This window comes from Thrips palmi, unplaced genomic scaffold (assembly GCF_012932325.1).
Source record: "Thrips palmi isolate BJ-2018 unplaced genomic scaffold, TpBJ-2018v1 HiC_scaffold_4, whole genome shotgun sequence".
Classification (NCBI taxonomy): domain Eukaryota; kingdom Metazoa; phylum Arthropoda; class Insecta; order Thysanoptera; family Thripidae; genus Thrips; species Thrips palmi.
In genome coordinates this window covers 7,306,874-7,327,755 of record NW_023144631.1, presented here as the reverse complement: position 1 = coordinate 7,327,755, position 20,882 = coordinate 7,306,874, and the positions used below count along the sequence as shown (strand labels likewise).

At 64.1% G+C, this 20,882-nt stretch overlaps 1 protein-coding gene across 5 annotated transcripts in view; it reads right to left on the bottom strand.

Annotated features, from left to right (window-relative positions):
* Window positions 1-4,723: 4,723 nt before the first annotated feature.
* LOC117649831 (ribosomal protein S6 kinase 2 beta-like) overlaps window positions 4,724-20,882 on the bottom strand; it is a 37,708-nt gene continuing 21,549 nt past the window's right edge. For 4 of the 5 annotated variants that reach the window (XM_034392954.1, XM_034392953.1, XM_034392956.1 and 1 more), the window contains 3 exons: window positions 8,320-8,434; window positions 6,501-6,638; window positions 6,228-6,356 (listed from right to left, as the gene is read on the bottom strand). In XM_034392954.1, coding sequence (XP_034248845.1) covers window positions 6,228-6,356; window positions 6,501-6,638; window positions 8,320-8,434 — 382 coding nt within the window. Of the gene's footprint in view, window positions 6,357-6,500; window positions 6,639-8,319; window positions 8,435-20,882 lie in introns of all 5 variants that reach the window. The other variant, XM_034392952.1, reaches the window with a different exon arrangement.

Genomic DNA, 20,882 nt, shown 5'->3' with positions numbered 1-20,882 from the left:
TCAGCGGGCGCCGTGCGTCGACGGCGTCCTCCCCGACGGCGTGCCTCCCCCTTCCTCCCCGCGGACAGGCGCGCATAATGCAGCGTGATAAATCGGCGGGGATCGTCGAGGATTGGGGCTCGGATGGCCCGGCCCCCGGATGGCGTGGCAGCGTCGCCTCGCCTCGCCGCGTTGGAGGTACCGGCGACGCCATGCCGCAACGCGAACCGAGCCCCCGCCGAGCCCCCGAGGGGGCAGCACGCTCATTCCGAGGGTCGCCATCGTCGCTCTGTCTCCCTCGCACGCATGGGGCGCCCGGTAGAGGTGCGAGAGAGACAGCGCGGGGCTGGGGCCTTGGTCGAGAAGGCCAACAGGTGGCGAGGCGAACGGCGCCACCGCGTGCACGCCGCTTAAAACCACACACTTTTCTGGCTGTTATTAGAAGCAGGATCGAAGTCGACCGTTTTCTTGATCGCCTTCCCCGGGCGGCATGCCGGCGGCAGCGCGTAGCGGCCGTAGCGCGTCACGCCCAGGGCGCGGCCGGTCTCCGCTCCACTGCAAAGCCTCGGCCTCTTGAGCTTTCCTTGTTACCGTGGGGAATTCCCCGAAACGGCCGAAACGCGACTCCAGCCGAAACCCGAAATCGGCCCGATCCGCCACTGTATTATCCTCGGCTGGGTGGCGCGTCGGCGGCGTGGCGCCGGGCGGCCGCGCCTCCACGCAGCGCGTTGCGTTTAGCGCGTTGCGTTCAGCGCGTAGCGCCTCGCTCTCCCGGAACCGAAGGCCCGCCGAAACGCCGCCGGGACCCTCGCCGAGCAGGGAACTTGAACTTCACGAAGGGATTGCAGCACGCGTAGGGTTTCTCGACAACAAAAGAAAAACACACCTGAATGCCCCACTCCACGCCCCGCGCCCCGCGAGCCCGTGACGTTGCCTGCTGAAAAGTGGCGTCCGGTCGCCTCGGTGTTCTCTCCCCCCTTCCCCTCCCCCCATCCACCCCCCTCTCTCTCTCTCTCTTTGCCTCCGCAGTGATAGTTCCCTTCCACCTTGCCCGCCGCCGACGAACGACACGACGCTCGCAGTGTGTCGCCTTTCCTAATAGGGTGTTCATCCGGGCAAAAACAGAAACCGGGCAGGAGCCGCCGCGAAGCTGCGACCTGCGCGACCTTCGCGCTCCGTCTTGGAGCCGGGGGCACGGACGCGGCACGGACGCGGCACGGACGCGGCACGGACGCGGCACGGAAGAACACGGCGGCGTGATGAAAGACGCCGCGCACACGTCCACACACGGCCGAGCAGGCAAAGCACACTGTCTCCCAGAAGCGTCTCATCCAGCTGCTGCTGCTGCTGACACGTCTCAATCCCCTTGTAATGCCGCCCGCCACGCCCCGCCTTGCTGGATACCGCCGGGTACGGAGAGGCGGCGGCGCTTTGTCTGTCTGCCGATGACACACGCGCCCGCACGCGCCACCAGGACGGAGCCCTTCTCTGACGCGGCGAGCCTCATCAGCACGCGACAAAGGACTTGAAGCTCGCCGTCGCCGGCCTTATCCGCAGGTCTGCCCGGCCGCGCGGCCCGGAGCACGGCCCGGAGGACGGCCCGGACAAATGAGTGGGCCTGCTGGTTCGACGAATACGCCGTGTCGAAAAAGCCTCTCGGGTTTCCAATAACTCTATGGGTGGCCTCTCTCTCTCTCTCTCTCTTCTCTCTCTCTCTCTCTCTCTCTCTCTCTCTCTCTCCCTCCCATTGATATCTGATACGCGCCCTTTTAGTGTGCTGTAGACCCCCCCCCCCTTTTCCTCGGCCCGGCCGCCCCCTCGCGACGACCTGAGCCCCTCCCCCCCCCTCCTCCTTCCGCGCTGTCTGCTCCTATTGCGCACTACTTTCTTTAAAAGTTTGCTCGTGCGGAGTTGTTGATGGAGGCTGCATCTTCTCCGCCCACGCGCGCCGCGCGCTGCTCAGGCACTGGTTCGGTACTGCTCGGGCACTGTTTTGCTGAGGCACTGCTCGAGCTCGCCGTTGCGATAAGCGTCAGCGCGCCGCCACGCAGCCCCGCCGTCGAGGAGGACGAGGACGAGGACGTGCGGCCCCCTGCCTCGCTCTTCCTCACCCTTCCTCGCCCTGCATGGCTGCAGTCCGCCGGCAGCGACCGCGGATTTTCGTTTTCGTCTGCAAGATAAGTCGGTCGTTTGGGCCGCCGAGGCGAGGCGGCGTGCCACGGCCCCGTTGTTGTTGATGTTGTTGTTGCCTTTATGACGGCGGGACGGGGTTGCTGCCGCGCTGCCGCCGCAAAACGGCGACCGTGCCGACGTCGACGTCCCGGCTGCCCCATCCGGCTGCCCCGGCCCGGCTACCCTTGAGGCAGAGAAATGAAGCCCGCGAGAGCAAAATAATGAAAGGTTGAAGGTCGCCGCTCCGTGGCCCACCGGCCCACCTCGCCTCCAGGTTCCAGGCCTTCCAGGCGTTCCAGGCGCGCCATTCCCGGCGCGGCGTTCCAGGCCATGGCCGGCGGGAAATCAAGCGCTTCACGCCCGATGGATGTGATGTGGTCGGAGTGATCAACAACATAAGGGAGGGGACGTGGAGGGACGCGGCGGGCGCGGCGGGCGCGGCGCCAACGGCCCCACGGCCCCACGGGGCGGTCATTTCTCCGCCCACTCCCTCCTGACTGATTACAAGAACAAACTCCCGCTCTCTCTCTCTCTCTCTCTCTCTCTCTCTCTCTCTCTCTCTCTCTCTCTCTCTCTCTCTCTCTCTCTCTCCTCTCACGCGCTCAGCGATACCTCCGCAGCCAAGTGAGTGGAGCCAGCGAGGGAGCGGGCGTGTTGTTTTGCAGCGGCACGAAGCTTCCCGCGAGCATCGGTGCGGCCGATGGCCGATGTAATCTGGCGGGGACGTCAGAGACTGCCCCGAGTGCCTTGAGCGCCTCCAGGGACGTGTCGCAACGCCCAAATGTCACTGGCATGCCGGGACGAGACGAGACACGAGACGACCGGCCCCCCGTGAGCGATAGCCGAGCCGAAAGTAGAACAGAACGTATCCCTTAAGCCGCGGCCAAAGTGCCCTTTTTTCCCGAGAATGCGCGCCTCTTGGTCGCTCTTAGAATTAGCCGACTCTGATTTTCCCCCGAGCCTTTCCAACAGTGGCGTGCCGCCCCGCCGCAAGTTCGGCGCGCGGCTCGCAGCACGCAGCCAGACTCTGGTGACGACGGTCTTACCCGATCGAGTCTGCCCTGCCCCATCTGGGGGCCTCGAGTCCCGAGCCCCGAGCGGGCCGGGCCGGGCCCCATCCGGGCTGAGTTAGGTCCCTGTTCGCTACGTGAGATGCCTGCCTGGTGCCTGCGACACACACAGACACACACGCACCAGGCCCGCGAGCTTCATTGGCCACGAGTAGGCCGTTGCCGTTCCAGCAACAGGGGGGGGGGGGGGAGGAGGGGAGAGAGAGAGAGAGAGAGAGAGAGAGAGAAAGAGAAAGAGACGCGGGGGTGGGGGTCCCTTTCCCTTCGACGACGGCAGACAGCAAGACGGGCACCTCGGCCGAGGCGAAAAAAAAGACCTCCGAGGAACTACTTGCCTCTTCTCCTCGCGCTTCTCCTTTTCAGCAGGTGCTACATTAGTAACAGGGGAAAGTTGCAAAGAAACGAAGATGGCCGCGCCGCAGAACGTAACAAACCCTCATTTGTTTTGGGAAGTTTTTTTGCTTGTTTTTGTTTCGCGGGGCGCCGCGCATGCTCTGGCCGGCGGCCGCCCCCGAGCAGAAAACTTCCGCAAACAGGTGGAGGTTTGTTATGCTTTGCGGTGGTCATCCTGCTCCCTTTTTTTTCTGCCTCGGTAAATTTTTGAAAAAAGCTTTTACGAATGGCGCACACGAATGAACCCACGTGCCACGTGTCGTTTCGCTGGTGGGAAAAAATGAAAATGATAATAACGGCGTGTTGCCATTAGCTTTGACGTTATTAGCGCAAAGCTTTAACGTGCTTTTACTTCTTTTTTTTTCTTCCCTTTAGATGCTGCAGGGAATACTCGGCGGGCCACGCCACGCGCCGCTGACGTGGTCTGCGCCGCTGGCGGCTCAGGACCGCGCCTTAAGAAGGTCAGGGGTGCAGTCGGCCCGGCCAAGTCGGCCCGGCAGGCAGGCGGGCAGGTAAGCCGAGGCCGAGGCCGCGCCGTGAGGGTGGCTTCGTCGGGCGTGGAGGCCGCGATGGAAAGCGCTTTGGGGAGCACCGCGCGCGACCAGGACCGCGCCCCGAGCAAGCAGAGCGTGCACCTCGTCTAGAGGGATAGAGGGCCTCTTTCTGGTGTGCCGGCATTCGCAGCGTTCATTCAAGGCATTCGAGCCCTTTCCCCACAGATCGTCGCGCAAGCTTCGCGCAAGCTTCGCGCTTCGCCGGCAAGCACCCGAGCAAGGCGGGCACGTCGTGGGCAAGTGCACGCGCAAGGCGCGCAAGGTGGGAGCGCTGGCGCCGTGGCACGGAGGCCTCGCCTAGCCGAGCAGCTAATGATCCGGCACTGCCGAGAGAGAATCTTTCATGATGACCTTAACCTCGCAGCGAAATGCCCCCCCCCCCCCCTCGCCCGGGCCGCCTGCAAGACGTCGGCGAGAAATGCTGGAACGGAGGCAGAAAGGCAAGGCGCCTCGCCTCGGTGTCTACGTGCCTACGATGCGCCGGAGCCGCACCATTCAAACGACGCCCGTCTTTGGGGCGACGATGGGGCGGGGGGTAAAAACGAAAAGCACGACTACGGGAATAATTATGTTATATTTTATTAAAATCATAACAAATTGACTGATAACGGACACAATAAGTAAAAAAGGGGGAAAAATACAACAGCTACATTACATGCACATATTTAATATATGCTCCTTTGCACTCTTAACAGAAAGATATAGACTTAATGCCACACACGAGAAAGACTTTTAAAAGACTGGGGAAAAGATGCTGCACAGTAGTAGAGGTGCAGAAATTCAACAATGGATTCAAGATGGAAAAGAAACTATATTAAATTGCAGAACTTTGCTCCAGCACAATACAAGTAAAGCGGAAAACACTAGTCCAAATATGTTGATCTAACAGTCAAATTACTACACGGCTATGGAAGAATTGTTTCCTTAACACTCAGCGCAGAGATGAGTCTTCTAAAAAGACAAGTCTCTTTACACATATGCAGACATATTATCACATTATTATTAACAAAGAAGTAAATGATAATGACTTACTTGAAAACACCTCACTACTAACAGGAATAAATATTTCTCATAGATGAAATTACAATCCAGGAACTTACAGCCTAATGCACAGGGCTTTACAGAATTAACTCCATGGGGCTAACCAATAAATAATCACAGAAAATACCATAAAACAGAAAACTTAAACAGCAGCTGTTTTCTGCTTTCCATATACTTTGTCCTCAGGTACAAAAATGCTTCAAGTTTATTGAGACATGATAAAAGTGTGCTACAAATTAACATGGTAAAGGAATGTCAGGGAATGTTACAAGAATTAACAGACCGCGAATACACAAAGCTAGATGATAAAAATACGCCAGAAATACTTGATTCTTAAAGAACAAGAGGAAAAGCCACAGGTAGTGTTGCACGCCAAGAGCACAGTTCCTCTCTCGGAGAAGCAGAAACAGTGCTGCATTGGGCACACTGTTGGCAGGCTAGAGTCGATAGGTGCGCGCTTAAGAGGAAGAACACGCAAAGCCTCGTAGAAATACGAATGTACAAAAAATAGGATATCCAAAACTAGTTGCCAAACTCACAAATTGACATGAGGAACCCAACGCCATCACAAAACAATCAATCTTCAACAACACGACATCTCCGAAAGCGGAGTGGCAAACAACAGGCAGAGAACAACATCAAGACAACGGAAAAAAGCGAGATGGGTGAAGAAGTAATAAGTGCAACAACATGGTAAAGAATAACCAAAGGGAACCATGCATTCCGGCTCACACCCACACACACACACCAATATCACATTCATTATTCATAACTTTTTTTTATAAACGAAAGAACGACACTTGTGTGCTCGAGTTCGAGTTCTAGTTTGTTACATTCATGTTGTGGCCGCGGTCGCTCGAAACCGGGGCAGAGGGGTGGAAGGGGTAAGGTGCCACCGCCCGCGGCCGAAATCACGCGGACCTCCCCGACCACGGTGCGAGGCACCTCCATGGCGGGGACGCGGGCCAGGACCAGAGGCCGCCGTCGACGCTCCGGCCGGACGGTCCGGCCCCTCAGCTCAGACATCGGTGGACGACTTGGGGCGCGACTTCCGGCGGCGGCGCGCCAGGTCCGACATGACGACGGGGCCCAGGTTGGGGGCGCGCGGCGACTGGCTGATGGCCTTGTACGTGGCGGCCACGGAGCCCTGCAGCAGAGAGGCAGACAGACAGGGTTAGGCCAACAAGTTTGGGCAGCCAGCTTTACTTCATTAAGAAAAATGTTAACCAAATAAAAGCGGGCGAGCCGAGGCGAGCGCTCTGCCCCCTTTCGTCGACTTTGCGAGGCTGACCTTGATGTCCGAGGCCTCCTGCATGTTGAGGCGCGCGTGCGGCAGCAGGTTGCGCTGCTGCAGCCAGGGGTGGTTCAGCACCTGCTCCGCCGTCGGCCTCCGGTTGGGGTCCACGTGGAGCATCGAGCGGACCAGGTCCTGAGAGCAACAACAAAAATGAGAACATGTTTCGAATGCCGAAAGGAAAGGCAGACACAGCGGCCGGAACCGCGCAGCGCGCCAGCGCGGCGCAGCGACACAGCCGCGCAACGACGGCACACCACCAAAAGTCAAGTCCGCCCCAAGGCCGACGAGGCCGACGACGACGAGACAGCACCAAGCACATTTCAAACATTCCCTCCAATTTCCGACGCGGGGCAAAGAGAAAAACCCGGGCCGCCAGCAAAGTGGGGGGCGCAAAAGAAGTAAAAAAAGTGTTGCGCCGCGGCGGGGCGCGGCGGGGCGCGGACCGAGGAGTGGAGGGGGAATTAATTAGTATTCACACTTCATAAGCCCCTCGCGCGCAATATTCCGCAATAACTCCGACAAAGCGAAGCAGAGCGGGGCGGGCCTGGGCGGGGCTGGGCGGGCCGGCCAAAGGCAGCCAAAGGGGCCGAACAATGCGGCGCGGAGCCCTTTTCCGTCGCGGCGCCAAGTACGAAGTGCGAAGGACTGAGGACCCGGGACGGGACAGGCGCGCCTAGGCGGGGCGAGGCGAAGCGGCCAGTCAAACTAGTTTGCGACGCGGCCTCTGCCTCTGGGCCTCGCCACCGGCCTCGGCCTCGACGCCCGCACCCCGCCAGGCCCAGGCCGGGCCCAGGCCAGGCAAGGCCTCGGCCGCCAGGGGAGCCCACGACCAATCCGGCCGCCAAGAGCGGGCAAAATGAATAATGAGCCTCGCGCTGCCCCGCCAGGCCGGACCACACAGTGGGCCAGAGGACCGGCGCCTGCGACAAAAACTCTCGACGCGTTTTGAGCTCCAGAGTCGCTAAACAGGACTCGAACCGAACGTTTGACCCCACCAATGGATTCCTCGTTCGGAGAGCAATTCATTGGTGGGGTCACACGTTCGGTTCGAGTCCCATTTAGGGACTGCTCTGGCGCTCAAAACGCGCGTCCGGGATGTTGACCGCCTCCACCGGTCTTCCGGCCCACTGTGAGCCGTCCGCCAATCCGCTCAGGCAGATTGCCAGCCGAGCGGATGAGCTGCACAGCTGGATCTCGTCCGCGTCAAGCGGCCTGCACTCCACGGCCATGGCCCACGGCCCGCCAGGACGGTCGCCGGCCTCCGCGCCCCGCGGCCACGAGCGACTTGGGCTCGTCTGGCTCCACGCGCGCCGCCGTGCACGGCCATGCACGGTCCCCAGGCGGACGCGCCGACGCGCCGACTCGGCGACGCAAAGCCGAGGCCAGCGTGGAGGACACCGCACTAGTGGCGGCGACGGACCGCAGAACTACAGGGGGACGCGGTGAGTGCCAACTCAACTAAAACTCCAATTTGTCCATTGTTGAGAGTTACAAGCGTCAACTCGGAAACCCCACTTCAAACTCAATTCGACGCTTGTCGCGCGCCTACCGCAGCACCAACAAAAATGGAGAATTTTTGGGGGAAGTTAGCACTGCTTCGAGCCGGAGTTGCTGCAATGGACTGCCCCGCCCCGCCCCGCCCCGGCCATCGCGCCGCAGTCCCCTCTGCGCGCGACAACTTCGCGGCGAACCGAGTCGAGTTTAACGAGCTAAATGTTAATACCCGATGGCTGCGCGCCGCGCAGTTGCAGACAGGCAAACGGACAGTTGGGCGGATGGACAGACAGACAGACAGACCGACAGACAAACTTACCTTGGCCGAGTCCGATACGGCGAGCCAGTTGCCGTGGTCCATGTCCAGGTCCTCGCTCACCCTGCGGAGTATGGCGCTCGGGGGGTCGCTGGGGGCGCTCGCGAACGGCGCGTGTCTGCAACAACAACAACAATGACAATAACAACAAAGAAGCAACAGCGACATCAAAACGACGACGGCGTGCGGGCTGCACCCTGCGTCGCCCTGCGTCCGCGCGTGAGGCTAGGCCCGGACCGCGCGGACGGCCCAGACGGGGGAGACGAGGCACCGCGCCGTAATGGGCCCCGTGACCTTTATCGGGAGTGGAATTTATAGTTGAATCTCTGATGATAAAGCGGTCGGCGCGGTGCGCCAGGCCACGCCACGGGCGACGGCCCACACAGTGGGCCACACACGCCCCGCCGCGCGCCCCGCGGTCGGGGAGAGGGCGACGTCACACAGGTGAGCCGCCGCAGGCAAGAAAAAGAATCGACGAAATTGGTAGAGAGAGATTCTCGCCGAAAGGCCGCCGGGGCAGCTGCTGGGGGCGGAGCGGGGAGGAGCGGGACGGAGGGGAGGGGAGGGAAAATCGCGGGTGGCATCCCGCCTGCCATCCTGGCAGAACCCAGCCAAGCCCGGGCTCAACGCAGGGCCGGCCGCGCAAGAACGCCAAGCCCCTGAGAACGGACGCGGAGAGGGAGAGGGTTCGGGCGACGGCCAACGAGGTGGGTAGGCCGGGCAGAATCGAGTCCCACATGCTCAGCGCTGCGAGGTACAGCCAGCCAGGCCCGGCCAGGCCCAAGCGGGTCGTCCCGGGCTGCAGGCCAAGGTGCGGTCGGGGCGGGGCCCTGGCGGGGCCCTGGCGGGGCCCTACTCCCTGCCGCGCCCCGCCCGAGTCGCGTATCGCCTATTCATCATGTTTGTTCGGGGCCGCATAAGGGTAAGCCGGTAGGGCCCGGCAGGGCCGCGCCGGCCGCACCGAGCCTAGGCACTCCGACCAGATAAAAGGAGACAGTGCGAACGCAGCAAAAGCGCGACACACACGTCGGCAAGTACGTCCAAAACGAACGCACTGGCGCTTTGGCAAGGAGAGACCTTGTCCCACCGAGGCGGTCCAGGCATCGCCACTGAACCATCGATGCTGCCGAGCCGCGCAAACCCATCCGCGGAAAGAGCAGAGACTGCCCGACACCAGCAGCGGCAGCGGCCCCCAGCGAAGGGAACGGTGACAAAAACAAATCCCACCCACACCCACACCCCTGCGCCCTGCGCCCTGCACACCGCATTGGCTACAAATCACGGGGCGGGGCGGGGCGGGGCGGGGACGTGGCTGTGGTCCGGGACTGCGTGGGCGTCTGGGGCGGGGCCGCCGGGGTCGCCCCCAACCGGGGCCCAGCGAGGGAGGACCAGGGAGGACCCACCCAGAGCACAGAGTTGCAACACAGATTCATCCTACAACGCAAACTCTACACGTCGTGGGGAACACCGTGCAGGACACCGTGCAGGACACCGGAAAAGAAACAAACGAGGCCGGTGGGTCGAAAGCGCGGAGGCACCGTGAAATACGCCAACCACTGCACGGTGGAGGGACTGCACCATGCAGCGTGCGGGGGTGCGAGATGGGCCAGGGCCGGGACACTTTACTGGCCCGCCAAGTGGTCACGTGACCCGCGCAGGAAAACAATCAATTCATGCAGAGGCAACGGAATAATAACGGCCAGCGGGGCGTGTGTGTGTGTGTGTGTGCCCGCGTGCGAGTGAGAGATAGAGATGGGGCAGTGAAAAGGCGAACGAGAAAGGGGAGGGGGCGATAACGAAGCCCGTTTGCAGGCCAGGCCTTGGCCAGGCCACCCGCCGGCCCATCCCGGCCGCATCGCACATCGCAACGGCCGGCCGAGCCGCCGAGGCCGAGCCCAACTGGAGTCCCGGCGAGTCCCAGGCTGGTCGTAGAGCGCGCGCCATTCCCGCGCACCCAAATAAGACGGTGGCAAAAAAAGCATAAAGTGCAGCAGTGGCGTTGTGTGCAGCGGCGCCGCGCCAAGCCACGCCAAGCTTAGCCCTGCCCGGCCGGCCTGGCCGACTCTAGGCCAAGGCAAAGGTGGGCCCCGCCGGCCCTGGCCCGCGGCCGCCGCGCCACCCCAATGTGCGACCATGACGTCATTGCTGCCCCAGCTCCGGCGGCCCCGGCAGCTCCGCTCGGCCGGCTGGCTGGCTGGGCCATTTGTCTGCCTCCTCCTCCACTTCTTGACGGCTTCTTGCACCACTTCCCCCTCCCCCTTCCTTCCCGCCGCTCGGCCGCAACAAGGAGACAAAAAGGGGAGCGACTCCAGACTGACCGCGGCGAGCCGCGATGCAAACAAAAACACTGGCAGTACAAGCCTCTGCGTGGGAGGGCTGCAGCAGACTGTCGCCCTGTCTCTCTCGCACTCATACGAGATGCCCCGTGAGTGCGGCAGAGGCGGCGCGGCGAAAGCGACTCTCGGAATGGGTCTGCGGCCCGAGGGCTGACGGCTCGCCTTGCCACCAAACGGACAGCCGCCTCGCCGCCATGATACAGTCAGTCCGGCCCGCCGAGGTAAACGGCCGTGAGGATGCCGACAATGTGCCGGCCGCGCTCCCGACCCTGCCCCCGCGGCCCCCACGCCCCCCGCCGCCGAAGGACCTCGCCTCGCAAATTCTATCGGCAGGGGGCCGCGCGGGGCTGGCCCTGGCCTGAGAGGGGCGCGGCAGAGGCGTGGCGGGCGCGACAGGGTACCCGAGCCCTGTTTAATCAACCCCCCGCCTCGGCCGAACCCGCCCCCGCCAGCACACTCATTCCCAGAGTCTCTCTCGCACCCACACGGGACGTCTCACCAGTGCGAGAGAGATGGAGCGACCAAAACGACTCTCGGAATCGGTCTCCAGGCCCGCCGCGGCGCAGCGAGCAGCCCCTGCGAAACAGAGCGAAGCGCGCGCTGGGCGTGGCAGCGTGTGTGGCACACTGTGCGCGCGCGCTGCGTATGTCCGCCGAGTGTGTCCCTAACTCATTACCGAATGGAATGGACCATCAACCCGCACCGCCCGCACCGCCCGCACCCAGCACGGCCGCCACAACTTGCACACACGAGAGAGAGCCGCAGAATCCCCGGGCAAGGCATGTGCGGGCCTCGTCCCTCGTCGCCGTGAACCACCGCGCCGTGCACCGCGCCGTGCAGCCAGCTTCATTAATTTGGCAAAGTAAATGTGGTCGCCGCCGGCAAACTCCCACCGTCCCGCCCCGCCCCGCCTGGATCATCAAGTGCTCCTTCGCCTCGCACGGCAGGGTGAGGGTCCGCGTTCATGCACGGCCCCTCTCGCGTTGATGGGCTGTCAAAGAGTGGTCCGAACAGTGCGGCGCCGCGCCACGCCACGCCCGGTGTGTTGTGTGGCCCTGGAGGCCGCCAGCACCGCGGCGGCGGTACGAAACCCCGCGCCGTCGGACAGCGCAGACTTGATTCCGAGAGTCGTTTTCGTCGCTGCGTCTCTCTCGCACTCATGGGGCGTTCCGTATAGGAGCGAGAGAGACAGCGCGACGAGGCCGACTCTCGGAATCAGTCTGCAGGTGCACACGCCGCACTCCGCGCAGTAATTATTCATTAGCCACGCCGGCCGGACTGGTCCCCGATCTGCAGCACGGCCAACTTCGCCGTGGACGGCACCCACCGCGCAGCGCACCGCCGACAACATGCAGCAACATGCGCCAGAATTAGACTGATTCCTAGAGTCGTTTTCATCGCTCTCTCGCACCTATACGGGACGCTCCATGAGTGCGAGAGAGACAGAGATAAGGGAACGACTCTCAGAATCAGTCGCCAGCGGCCTCCGTGACGCATGTCGCCCTCGGCGCGCTTCGTTAGACAGGCTCGACACTCCGCCGGCGCAGCCAGCCAGCCAGCCGCCCATTTCGCTTTTCTTATTCTTTCCCTGCCAACACTTTCCGTTCGCCCGGCGTCGCCGCCTATCCGCGCCGCAAAAAGTTGTGCCTTAGCGTCCAAGTTTGGCGTCGTGCACGCGAGACCGCGCCGCGCGCGAGACACCGACAGGGTATCCGTGCGTCCCCCGGCGTAGCAGCGTAGCGGCGCAGCCCCGGCCTGCCCACTAGCCGCGCCACCGCCACAAACTTAGTCCATAAACATAAAAGCGGCGCGAAGCGACGTGGGAGTGGGATATGGGGGCATCAGGGAGGGCCGTCGGGGCTGGCCGTCGGGGCTGGCCGTCGGGGTGGGCCGTCGGGTTGGGCCGTCGCGGTGGGCCGTCGCGGTGGGCCGTCGCGGTGGGCCGTCCGCGGTGGGCCGTCCGAAGGGGTCTTGGTGGCGTTGATAAAACCTGTCGCCGTGTCGCCGTTGTTGCCTTTCGTCGGGGATGTCAGAGTCGTTCTAGTCATTCCCTCCGCACGAGCGCGAGAGCGACAGAGCGACGACGGCGACTCTCGGAATCAGTCTGCAGGCCTTGTCATTGGACGCTGCCGATAGGACAGGCCCCGACAGCCCTTTAGGCCTCGAGGGAAACGAGATGAGCAGGTCGGCTAATTTCCGAACAGGCCACGCGCACCCCGCCGCCCTGCCGACCGCCAGCCCGCAAGCGGCTCCAGTTCCTCTTGCCTCGCTCCGCCCCGCAGGGCCCCTCCTCGCTCCGTCTCTCTCCCACCTACACTCGGCACCCGACGAGTGCGAGAGAGACGGAGCGACGAAAACGACTCTCGGAATCAGTCTGCCGCCCGCCCCTCCCCCGCGGCCACCCACGCCGCGCTGCCGCGCTGCCGTGCCGAACCCGGCCGAGACTTCAAAGGAAAGACGCGAAAGAAGGTTCCGCTTCGGAACGCCGCGGCAGCAGGCAACCTAACACTATACACGTTCCATTCCTACGCGCCCAGTGTGATGCCCGGCGACACACGCCGGCCCGGCTCGCTGTGTTTAAACGGCCTCGGCTTTGGCGCCTTTCGGCGACGAGGAAAAGCGCTCCGCTTCAGCAGACTCATTCCGCCAGTCGATTTTGTCTCTCTCGCACTCATGGGGCGTCCCGCACGGGTGCGAGGGAGACAGAGCGACGCGGCTTTGGCTGGCAGCGCGCACGCCGCGTCGGCAGGCGGGGGCATTACGCATTCCGACGCCATGTATAATGTATCGCCAGGTAAAAAGCACAGCAAACACCCGCGGAGAATTAGCAATCATCCCGCCGCGGGGGTGAGGACGACGAGAGTCTGTCTCTCTCGCACTCACGGGGCGTTCCGCACAGGTGCGAGAGAGAGGGGGGGGGGAGGCAGGGCGACGGAGGGAATGAATCAGTCTGCGGGAACGCCGGAGCGCCCGCCAAGTCGCGGGCGGGCCAGCCCGCTGGACAGGCGCGCCGAGCGGGCGGCCTACCCTCGAGTCCACAGGCGCTCCGCCCCGCGGCCTGCCCGCGGCACCGCGCCGCCGGCCAGCGTGCCAGCGCACAGCGCACCGACACCAAAACAAAAGCAACCCGCTTGCGCAAGGGCACCGGAAAAAAGGGAAGGGCGAAATGAGTCACGTTGTGCCCTGCAGGCTGATCCGCGCTGCCTCTCTCGCACTCACCCTGCGGGTGCGAGGGAGACAGCGCGACGAAAACGACTCTCGCAATCAGTCCGCCGCTGCCCTGCTGCCCTCCTCCCCGAGGGCTTCATCCTCTTTCCGTTAGCATCTGGCAGCGCGCCCATTCCGACTGGACACAGGGAGGACTGCGCGGAGAGGGAGAGAGAGGGGGGCGAAAAGAGGGAGGGAGAGAGAAAGAGACTCCGGGAGGAAGCGAGGCCAAGACGGCGCCACCACTCACTGAAGCCAGACCGCGGCCGGCAGACTCTCCGTCCCTCCTTCTCGCACTCGTGGGCGGGGGCGGGCTGCCGTGTGGGTGCGAGAGAGACAGACCGACTGCCCCTCGGGCTGCCCAGTCGGTCGAGATAATCGGGGCCAGGGCGGCCAGGGCAGGTGTTGGGGCGAGTAGCCGAGGGAGCGGCCGGGGCGGCGTAAACTAGCCTCGCGCAAAGCGGCAAAGCAGCCCCGCGTTAACCCCGATTCCAGATTACGCGGCCCTTTGGCTTCGCCAAGCTTCGCCGCCACCGCGGCAGCGACAACGTCCCTTTCGTCGCTCTGTCTCTCTCGCACCTATGCGGGACGGCCCACGCGCGCGAGAGAGACGAGACAGAGCGCTCCAAGAAAACTGTGTGCAGTGTCGCACGAGGGCACGAGGGGATCGGGCGGCGGGGGTCCGGGGGCACGCACGGACACGAACACGGCAGGGGCGGCGGACAGTCCCATGACGCGGGGCGAGGCAGCGAGGCAGCGACGCAGCCATCAGCAGGTCACCTTCGACCTTCATCAGGAAGGGGAGGGGGGAGCGGAAGGGGGCGGGGGGAGGGGAGGGGGAGATGAAAGAAGCCGGGCCAGACCCTAAGCCAGCGAGGGACGGGATATAACTTTCGCCGGGGAGCTCTGGCCGTGCCCTGCGGTTTTATTTTGTGTAAACTCTCCAAAGACAGCGGCGCCGCGTGGATGCGCCATTCGCCAGCGGCGCAGTGGCGGACGATGAAGGCGCAGGGCAAAGAGGAGTAAAGAGAAAACCCGAATAAAGTGGAAAGTCTTAGTGGAGGCGGTGGGGACGGCACACGCCCAGGCATGCGGTTGGGCACACGGCGGGGGAAAAGACATAGCGAACGGCTTTGTCAGTGGAGGAGCGAAGCGAGTGCGCACTTCCACAGTCCGCGGTGACACAGTGCCACACAGTGCCGTGGCACACACGGAGCCATTAGGCCGCTCTCTTAATAAGGAATGCTCACGCAGAGCCACCGCAGCCCCCGCCAGTGCCGCCCCCCCCCCCCAAGCCTCATTTGCCGCTCCGGCTAACCTTCAAAATTCCAAACTGCCACAATGCGGGGGAGTCCGGCCGCGCCTGATGGCTCTATAACGACGCCAAGTACGTTGCAAACGGCCGCGAGGCCGCGACTCCGTTTTCCCCTCCTGCCCTCCCTGGCGACGAAAACGAAACCCCGGCCGGTGACACGGCGTGGCGGCGAATTAAAGCAAAAAGCCACCGCCGTGGCGCGCCACCTGCAGAGCTAGAGCTGGCACTGCAACAGGTCCAAGCTTAACAGAAACAAACGCACCGCGAGATGAGCGACGTGGCGCCGCCTGTCTCTCTCGCGCGCACGGGGCGACCCCAACCCTGACGGGTGCGAGGGAGACAGACTCCTGCACGAGGAGCAGGCCGCCAGCGCGACGCACGACACGCGACGAGCGGCCCCGACAAGGTCAAGAGCGTCGTCCGCAGCGAGGCAGCGCGGCAACCCTCACTCGCCTCGGAAAAGCCATTTCCCTGTGTTTTCCCCGTGAGAAATAGAAAGAGGCAGACGACGGCACGGCCCGGGCCTGAGTACATAGTGGGGCGGCGGCGGGGGCGCGGCTGTCGTAGGTCACGGGGCGGGGCGGGGCCGGGCGGCCGCGCCAGCCGAGGCAAAACTCCCTGATTGCGTTCAAAGTCGCGGCAACAAAAATAGACGCTTGGAGGAGCACGGTGACTGCATGCACGGCGGAGGCGAAGCAGGCCAGGCAGGCGGCAGCACCATGGCAGCACCATGGCAGCACGCAGCGACGACGGCCCGCGCGCCGCTCCCCCAAGTCACGACACAAGCACTAAACTTTCCGCCACTTTTCGGAGCGACGCTCCGACCTTTAAAAATCCGTCACCGCCACGGCGCCACGCCACGCCACGCCAGGGCGGGCAGGGCGCCGCTGCAGACCAAGTGTCTCGGGCCGCGCAGTGCGGCGCGTCCCAAAGAGTCCTCTCGTCGCTCTGACAGTGTTGCACCGCTGCTGTGGGACTAACGGAGCGCCCCGCGACGCTTTGGAATCAGTCTGCAGCACACTGGCTCGTCTCTCTCACACCAATACGGAAAGGCCCCATGAGTGCGAGAGAGACAGAGCGACGAAAACGACCGTCGGAATCAGTCTGCAGACTGCAGGCAGCATAGGCCAGGGCCCTCCACAGGTGATGCAGCCCCGCCCTTCCTGGCCGGGGCGGGGCGGGACGGGGTCCTCGACGCCGACACTCAAGGCCGGGCGACAAACAAGAGAGCGAGCGACGGAAAATATCTCTGCTGCCTGGTGCGCGCTGCACGCGGGCTTTTGGTACAGATCGAGGCGGGGCGAGGCGAAGCGAAGCGCCACTCCTCTCCCCCTTCTCGGCTTACTCAAAAGGAAACTCAAAGAGGCCTGCCCTGGCCGGCTCGCGCTGCCGAGCACGAAAAACGCGACAGTGTAGGCGCGCCGAGACTCGCTCTAATGAGAGTGGATCCAAGCGATCCGGCAAGTCGGCGAGACAACAAGAAAGAAAAAGAATAGAAAAACGGAAACGGCGACACGGCGGCGACGCAGCCACGACGAGCCAGGTTTCAGATTGCACTCTTCCGTGAGTCGGGCTGGCTGCGGAGACAGGAAGGCGGGTTGCGGGGGCGCGCTGCGGGCTGCGGGGGCGGGTCGTGGGGGCGGCGGGCTCAAGCGCAAGCGGCGCCAGCCAATTACGCCGGGCGTCGTTCAGCGCCACACGTCGCGCAGCCTCAGTCTCTCTCTCTCTCTCTCTCTCTCTCTCTCTCTCTCTCTCTCTCTCTCTCTCTCTCTCTCTCTCTCTCTCACGGGGCGCTCCGCACAGGTGCGAGAGAGACAGAGCGTCGACAGCACTCGTCGGAATCAGCCCGCCGCTGGTCAACGCGGCGGCAGCAGACGGGTTTCGAGAGTCGTTCTCCTCGTTCTGTCCCTCTCACACTCACGAGGCGTCCCCTGCAGGTGCGAGAGAGACAGAGCGACGAAAACAGCGACTCTGGGAATCAGTCTGCAGGTCAGACAGACCGGGTCGAGGACGCGGTGGGTCGGAGGAGCGAGAGGGGGAGAGAGAGAGAAGACAGCCGCACTGGAAGATAATGACAGAGGACTTGGCGGCGAGCAGGACCGGCTGCACCAGGCACGCCAGGCGCGCCGCGGACGCCGAGGGGCGTGGCCGGCGTGGCCCTGCAGACCCACAGCCACCCAGGCTGGCCAGGCACACTGGATCGCCAAGGACACGCCGACACGCGGACCGGCGGGCAGCCTCATAAGAGACATGTATGAAAAATGCCGCAGCGACAGGATTCGCTTCGCATGGCCTGGCTTGGCCTGGCTTGGCCGCGCGACCTGGCAGGACGCGACCCGCGGGGCCCGGGGCGGCGGGGACAATTTCGCTCCAATCTAGTCGGAGCGCAAAAAGGGGAGGGGAGGGCAGAGGCCGCCGCAGAGCCGCCAGCCTCCCCACGCGCTGGACTCCAGGCCGGACTCCAGGCCGGACTCCAGGCCGGACTCCAGGCCGGACTCCAGGCCGGACTCCAGGCCGGACTCCAGGCCGGACTCCAGGCCGGACTCCAGGCCGGACTCCAGGCCGGACTCCAGGCCGGACTCCAGGCCGGACTCCAGGCCGGATCCAGGCCGGACTCCAGGCCGGACTCCAGGCGGACTCAGGCCGGACTCCAGGCCGGACTCCAGGCCGGACTCCAGGCCGGACTCCAGGCCGGACTCCAGGCCGGAGTGAGTGCCTCTTCATTTCCCGCCGCGCTGGAGCCGGACAGCCCAGCCCAGCGCAGTCCGGGCCAACGCTGAGCACACGGACCCCTTCCCCTCTTTACCGACCGACCCCTACTTGAAAATTCCCTTCTTTCCCTCCCAGGCCAGGCCAAGCCAGGCCGGACTGCGGGTCGCTGCCGCCGCTGCAGCCAGCGCAACAAGACCAACAGCGAAGACAAACAAAGACGGGACCACGCCGCGCCACGCCACGCCGGGGCCGCGCGTGTCCCCCCGCCAGCCCGCCTCGCTGCTGATGGGCTGACAGACTCACTCCAATCCAATTTATTCCTCGTCGCCGACCTGGGCTCGGCGCGTTGGCGGCCGCGGCGGTGAGGAGCCGCAACACACTTGGCGACCCAAACAGCACCCCACTCCGACAAGCGCTGCTGCTCCGACAAGCAGCGCGTTTCGGGCGCCTTTTTATAGAGCCACATCCCGTGACGAGCTGCTGATGGGACGACGTCATGGATGGAGAGGGGCTCGCCGCCCAGGCAGGCAGGCAGGCACGGCCTAGCTGCCTAGCGCGGCGCCTCCGCCGCCAGCCGGGCGCGAGGAAAAAATATACAAAATACAGAGAGAGGGGGGAAAAAATCTCTCGTGATAAGGGCCGGGTCAGGCGCGAGGGGGCGGGGGTTGGAATACGGGGGCCCCGCGGGGGGAGGGTCATTTACCTGCAGAGCGCCCCGCCCCGCCGAGCCACGCTCCGCCGAGCCACGCTCCGCCACGCCGCGCAGGGTCATCGTCTCTACATGCCCCCTGTACCTGCCGCGCTACTTTTCACCCGCCTCAGCGAACACACACACACTGCCGAAAACAAAATACACAGCGAGGCGGCAGCGACGGCGTAGCGAAGCCATGGCGATGCCCGGGCGGACAAAGGCACGGGAGGGGAGGGGGAGGGTGGAAGGTCTCGCCAGTGTAGTGCGCGATCGTCCCGTCCCGGCCAATGGGTCGGGTAATCGGCCGGCGTAGTTTTCCAGATTACACGGTCGGCCGCAGGGGAACAGTGGCGGCAGCGGCGGCAGTGGCGCGGCGCCGCCCCCACCCTGCGTCAACCACAGGTCAGCCAGCCAACCACAAGGCCCAGGATGCACTGAGGGCCACGGGCAGGGCCCACTGCGAGTGCGAGACAGAGAGAGAGAAAAACACTACTCGAACACAGAGAGACTGAGGCAGTCTGGAGGCTGGAAGCGAAGTCCTCCCAGGCAACCCTCATCTCCCAACACGCATCTCCGACTCCGACAGCGAACGAGTAGCGGCGCGTGGTGCCGCAGAGAGCGACTCCGAACCGAGCTCCCGTCGCTCTCTGTCGCACTCACCATGGGGCGCTCCCTGCGAGTGAGACAGAGGCAGGACGACGAGAGCCCGTCGGCGGCACGTGGTGAGGGCCACGTCCGCGGGGACGCGTCGGGCGTCCTCGACGAGCGCCGTGCCGTCCTTGTCCTCCACGAGGCCCGGCCGTCGCATCGTCGCGACAAGAGCAAAAATTTGTCGCCTTTCCCTCAAGCCTAAGCTCCCGCGCCGCCCCCATATCGCTCAGAGCAGCGGAGCAGCGGCCTGTTGAGTCTTCTTCCCCATTGAATTCGCCCCGCCCAGCGCGACCCCGCGCCGCGCCGCCCCGCACACGCTTCTGCAAACAATTTGTTGGTGAGTGCGACCCCCATCAAATATACATAGCTGTGGAAGAGTGGGGCTGCGCGCCGCGCCAGCCACCGCTTGCCGGGGACTCTCCAGGGCGGGACGCGGACCGAGTCGAGGGCCGCGCGCCGCGCCGCGCCACGCCACGGCCATGGCGGACACGGAGTCGAGGCCGTTCTTCATTTACCTCGGAACTGGCCCTGGGCGGGGCGGGGCGGCAGGGCTACGGCCTCGGCCACGGCGACGCAGCGGGAATGTCTCCCGTTACACAGACCACCTCAAAGCGCCGGCCTGCCCCAGCCTGCCCCGGGGGCGAGGCAGAGGCTTATGCCGCCGCCAGACTACCGGCCGGGAGAGCATTTAGCGGCAGCGCAGCCAGCGCCCAAGCGGAGAAACAGACCGAACGACGGGCAGACTAACTCCGGGCTGGAATAGGCTGGGCCGGACGAACAAACTTGCACGAAAACATGGTGCATGGTCCGCAGCCTTTCAGGTCACCGGCGGCCTCCCTTCGGCCGGACTTCGTCGCGGCGCGGCCAGCCAGGCCGCCCAGCCGCGGGCAAGCCAAGCATGGCCGCGCCAAGCCGCGGTCCGCCACGATGTGGCAGGATATCATTATACAGGGTTTTACGGCCAGCATGGCCAGGTACCTTATCGGAGCCCCACGGAGACCCTACGGCGAGAAGGGGCGGGGCCAGCGGGGCCAGCCGCGCGGGCGGGGGCAGGGGGAGGAGGGGCACTGACGTCAGCGGGAGCTACCTGACCGGCATCGCAAGGCGGGGGAGGGGAAGGGAGGGGCAAGAGTGGCAAGCGTAAAGAAGAAAGAGGGCGCGGGGGGCCGCAGCGGTGCAAGAGAGACGACGACACAGAGGGGGGCCATGGCGGGCCACGGCGGGCCACGGAGGGAAGGGGCACCATTCATAGAAAGAGAAGGATCCGTACACCGCCTTGGTGGGGCGGGGGCCACTGCGGGGTGGGGCGTGGTGGGGCGACGAGGTGCTCGCCATGAATGGGGCCGAGGCCCCGCCACGCCCCGCCACGCCACTGTAGTTCCGGTTGGAATGGGATGTGCGCCGAAGAAGGAGGGCAAAGCGCGCCCGCAGCCGCCACTGCAGCACCACCAGCAACAACAACAAGAAAAACAACAGCAGCACCAGGAGCCGCGAATCCTACCCTACATTACTGACGCGCTTCCCTAGAATACATTCATTCATTCGCTCACATACACGCAAATGCATAATGCATGCATGCCCCGGCACGCCCACGCACACAGACACCCAGGGCAGCGCGTCGCATAGCCTGCATAGCCCGGCCGCGCTAGGGCGC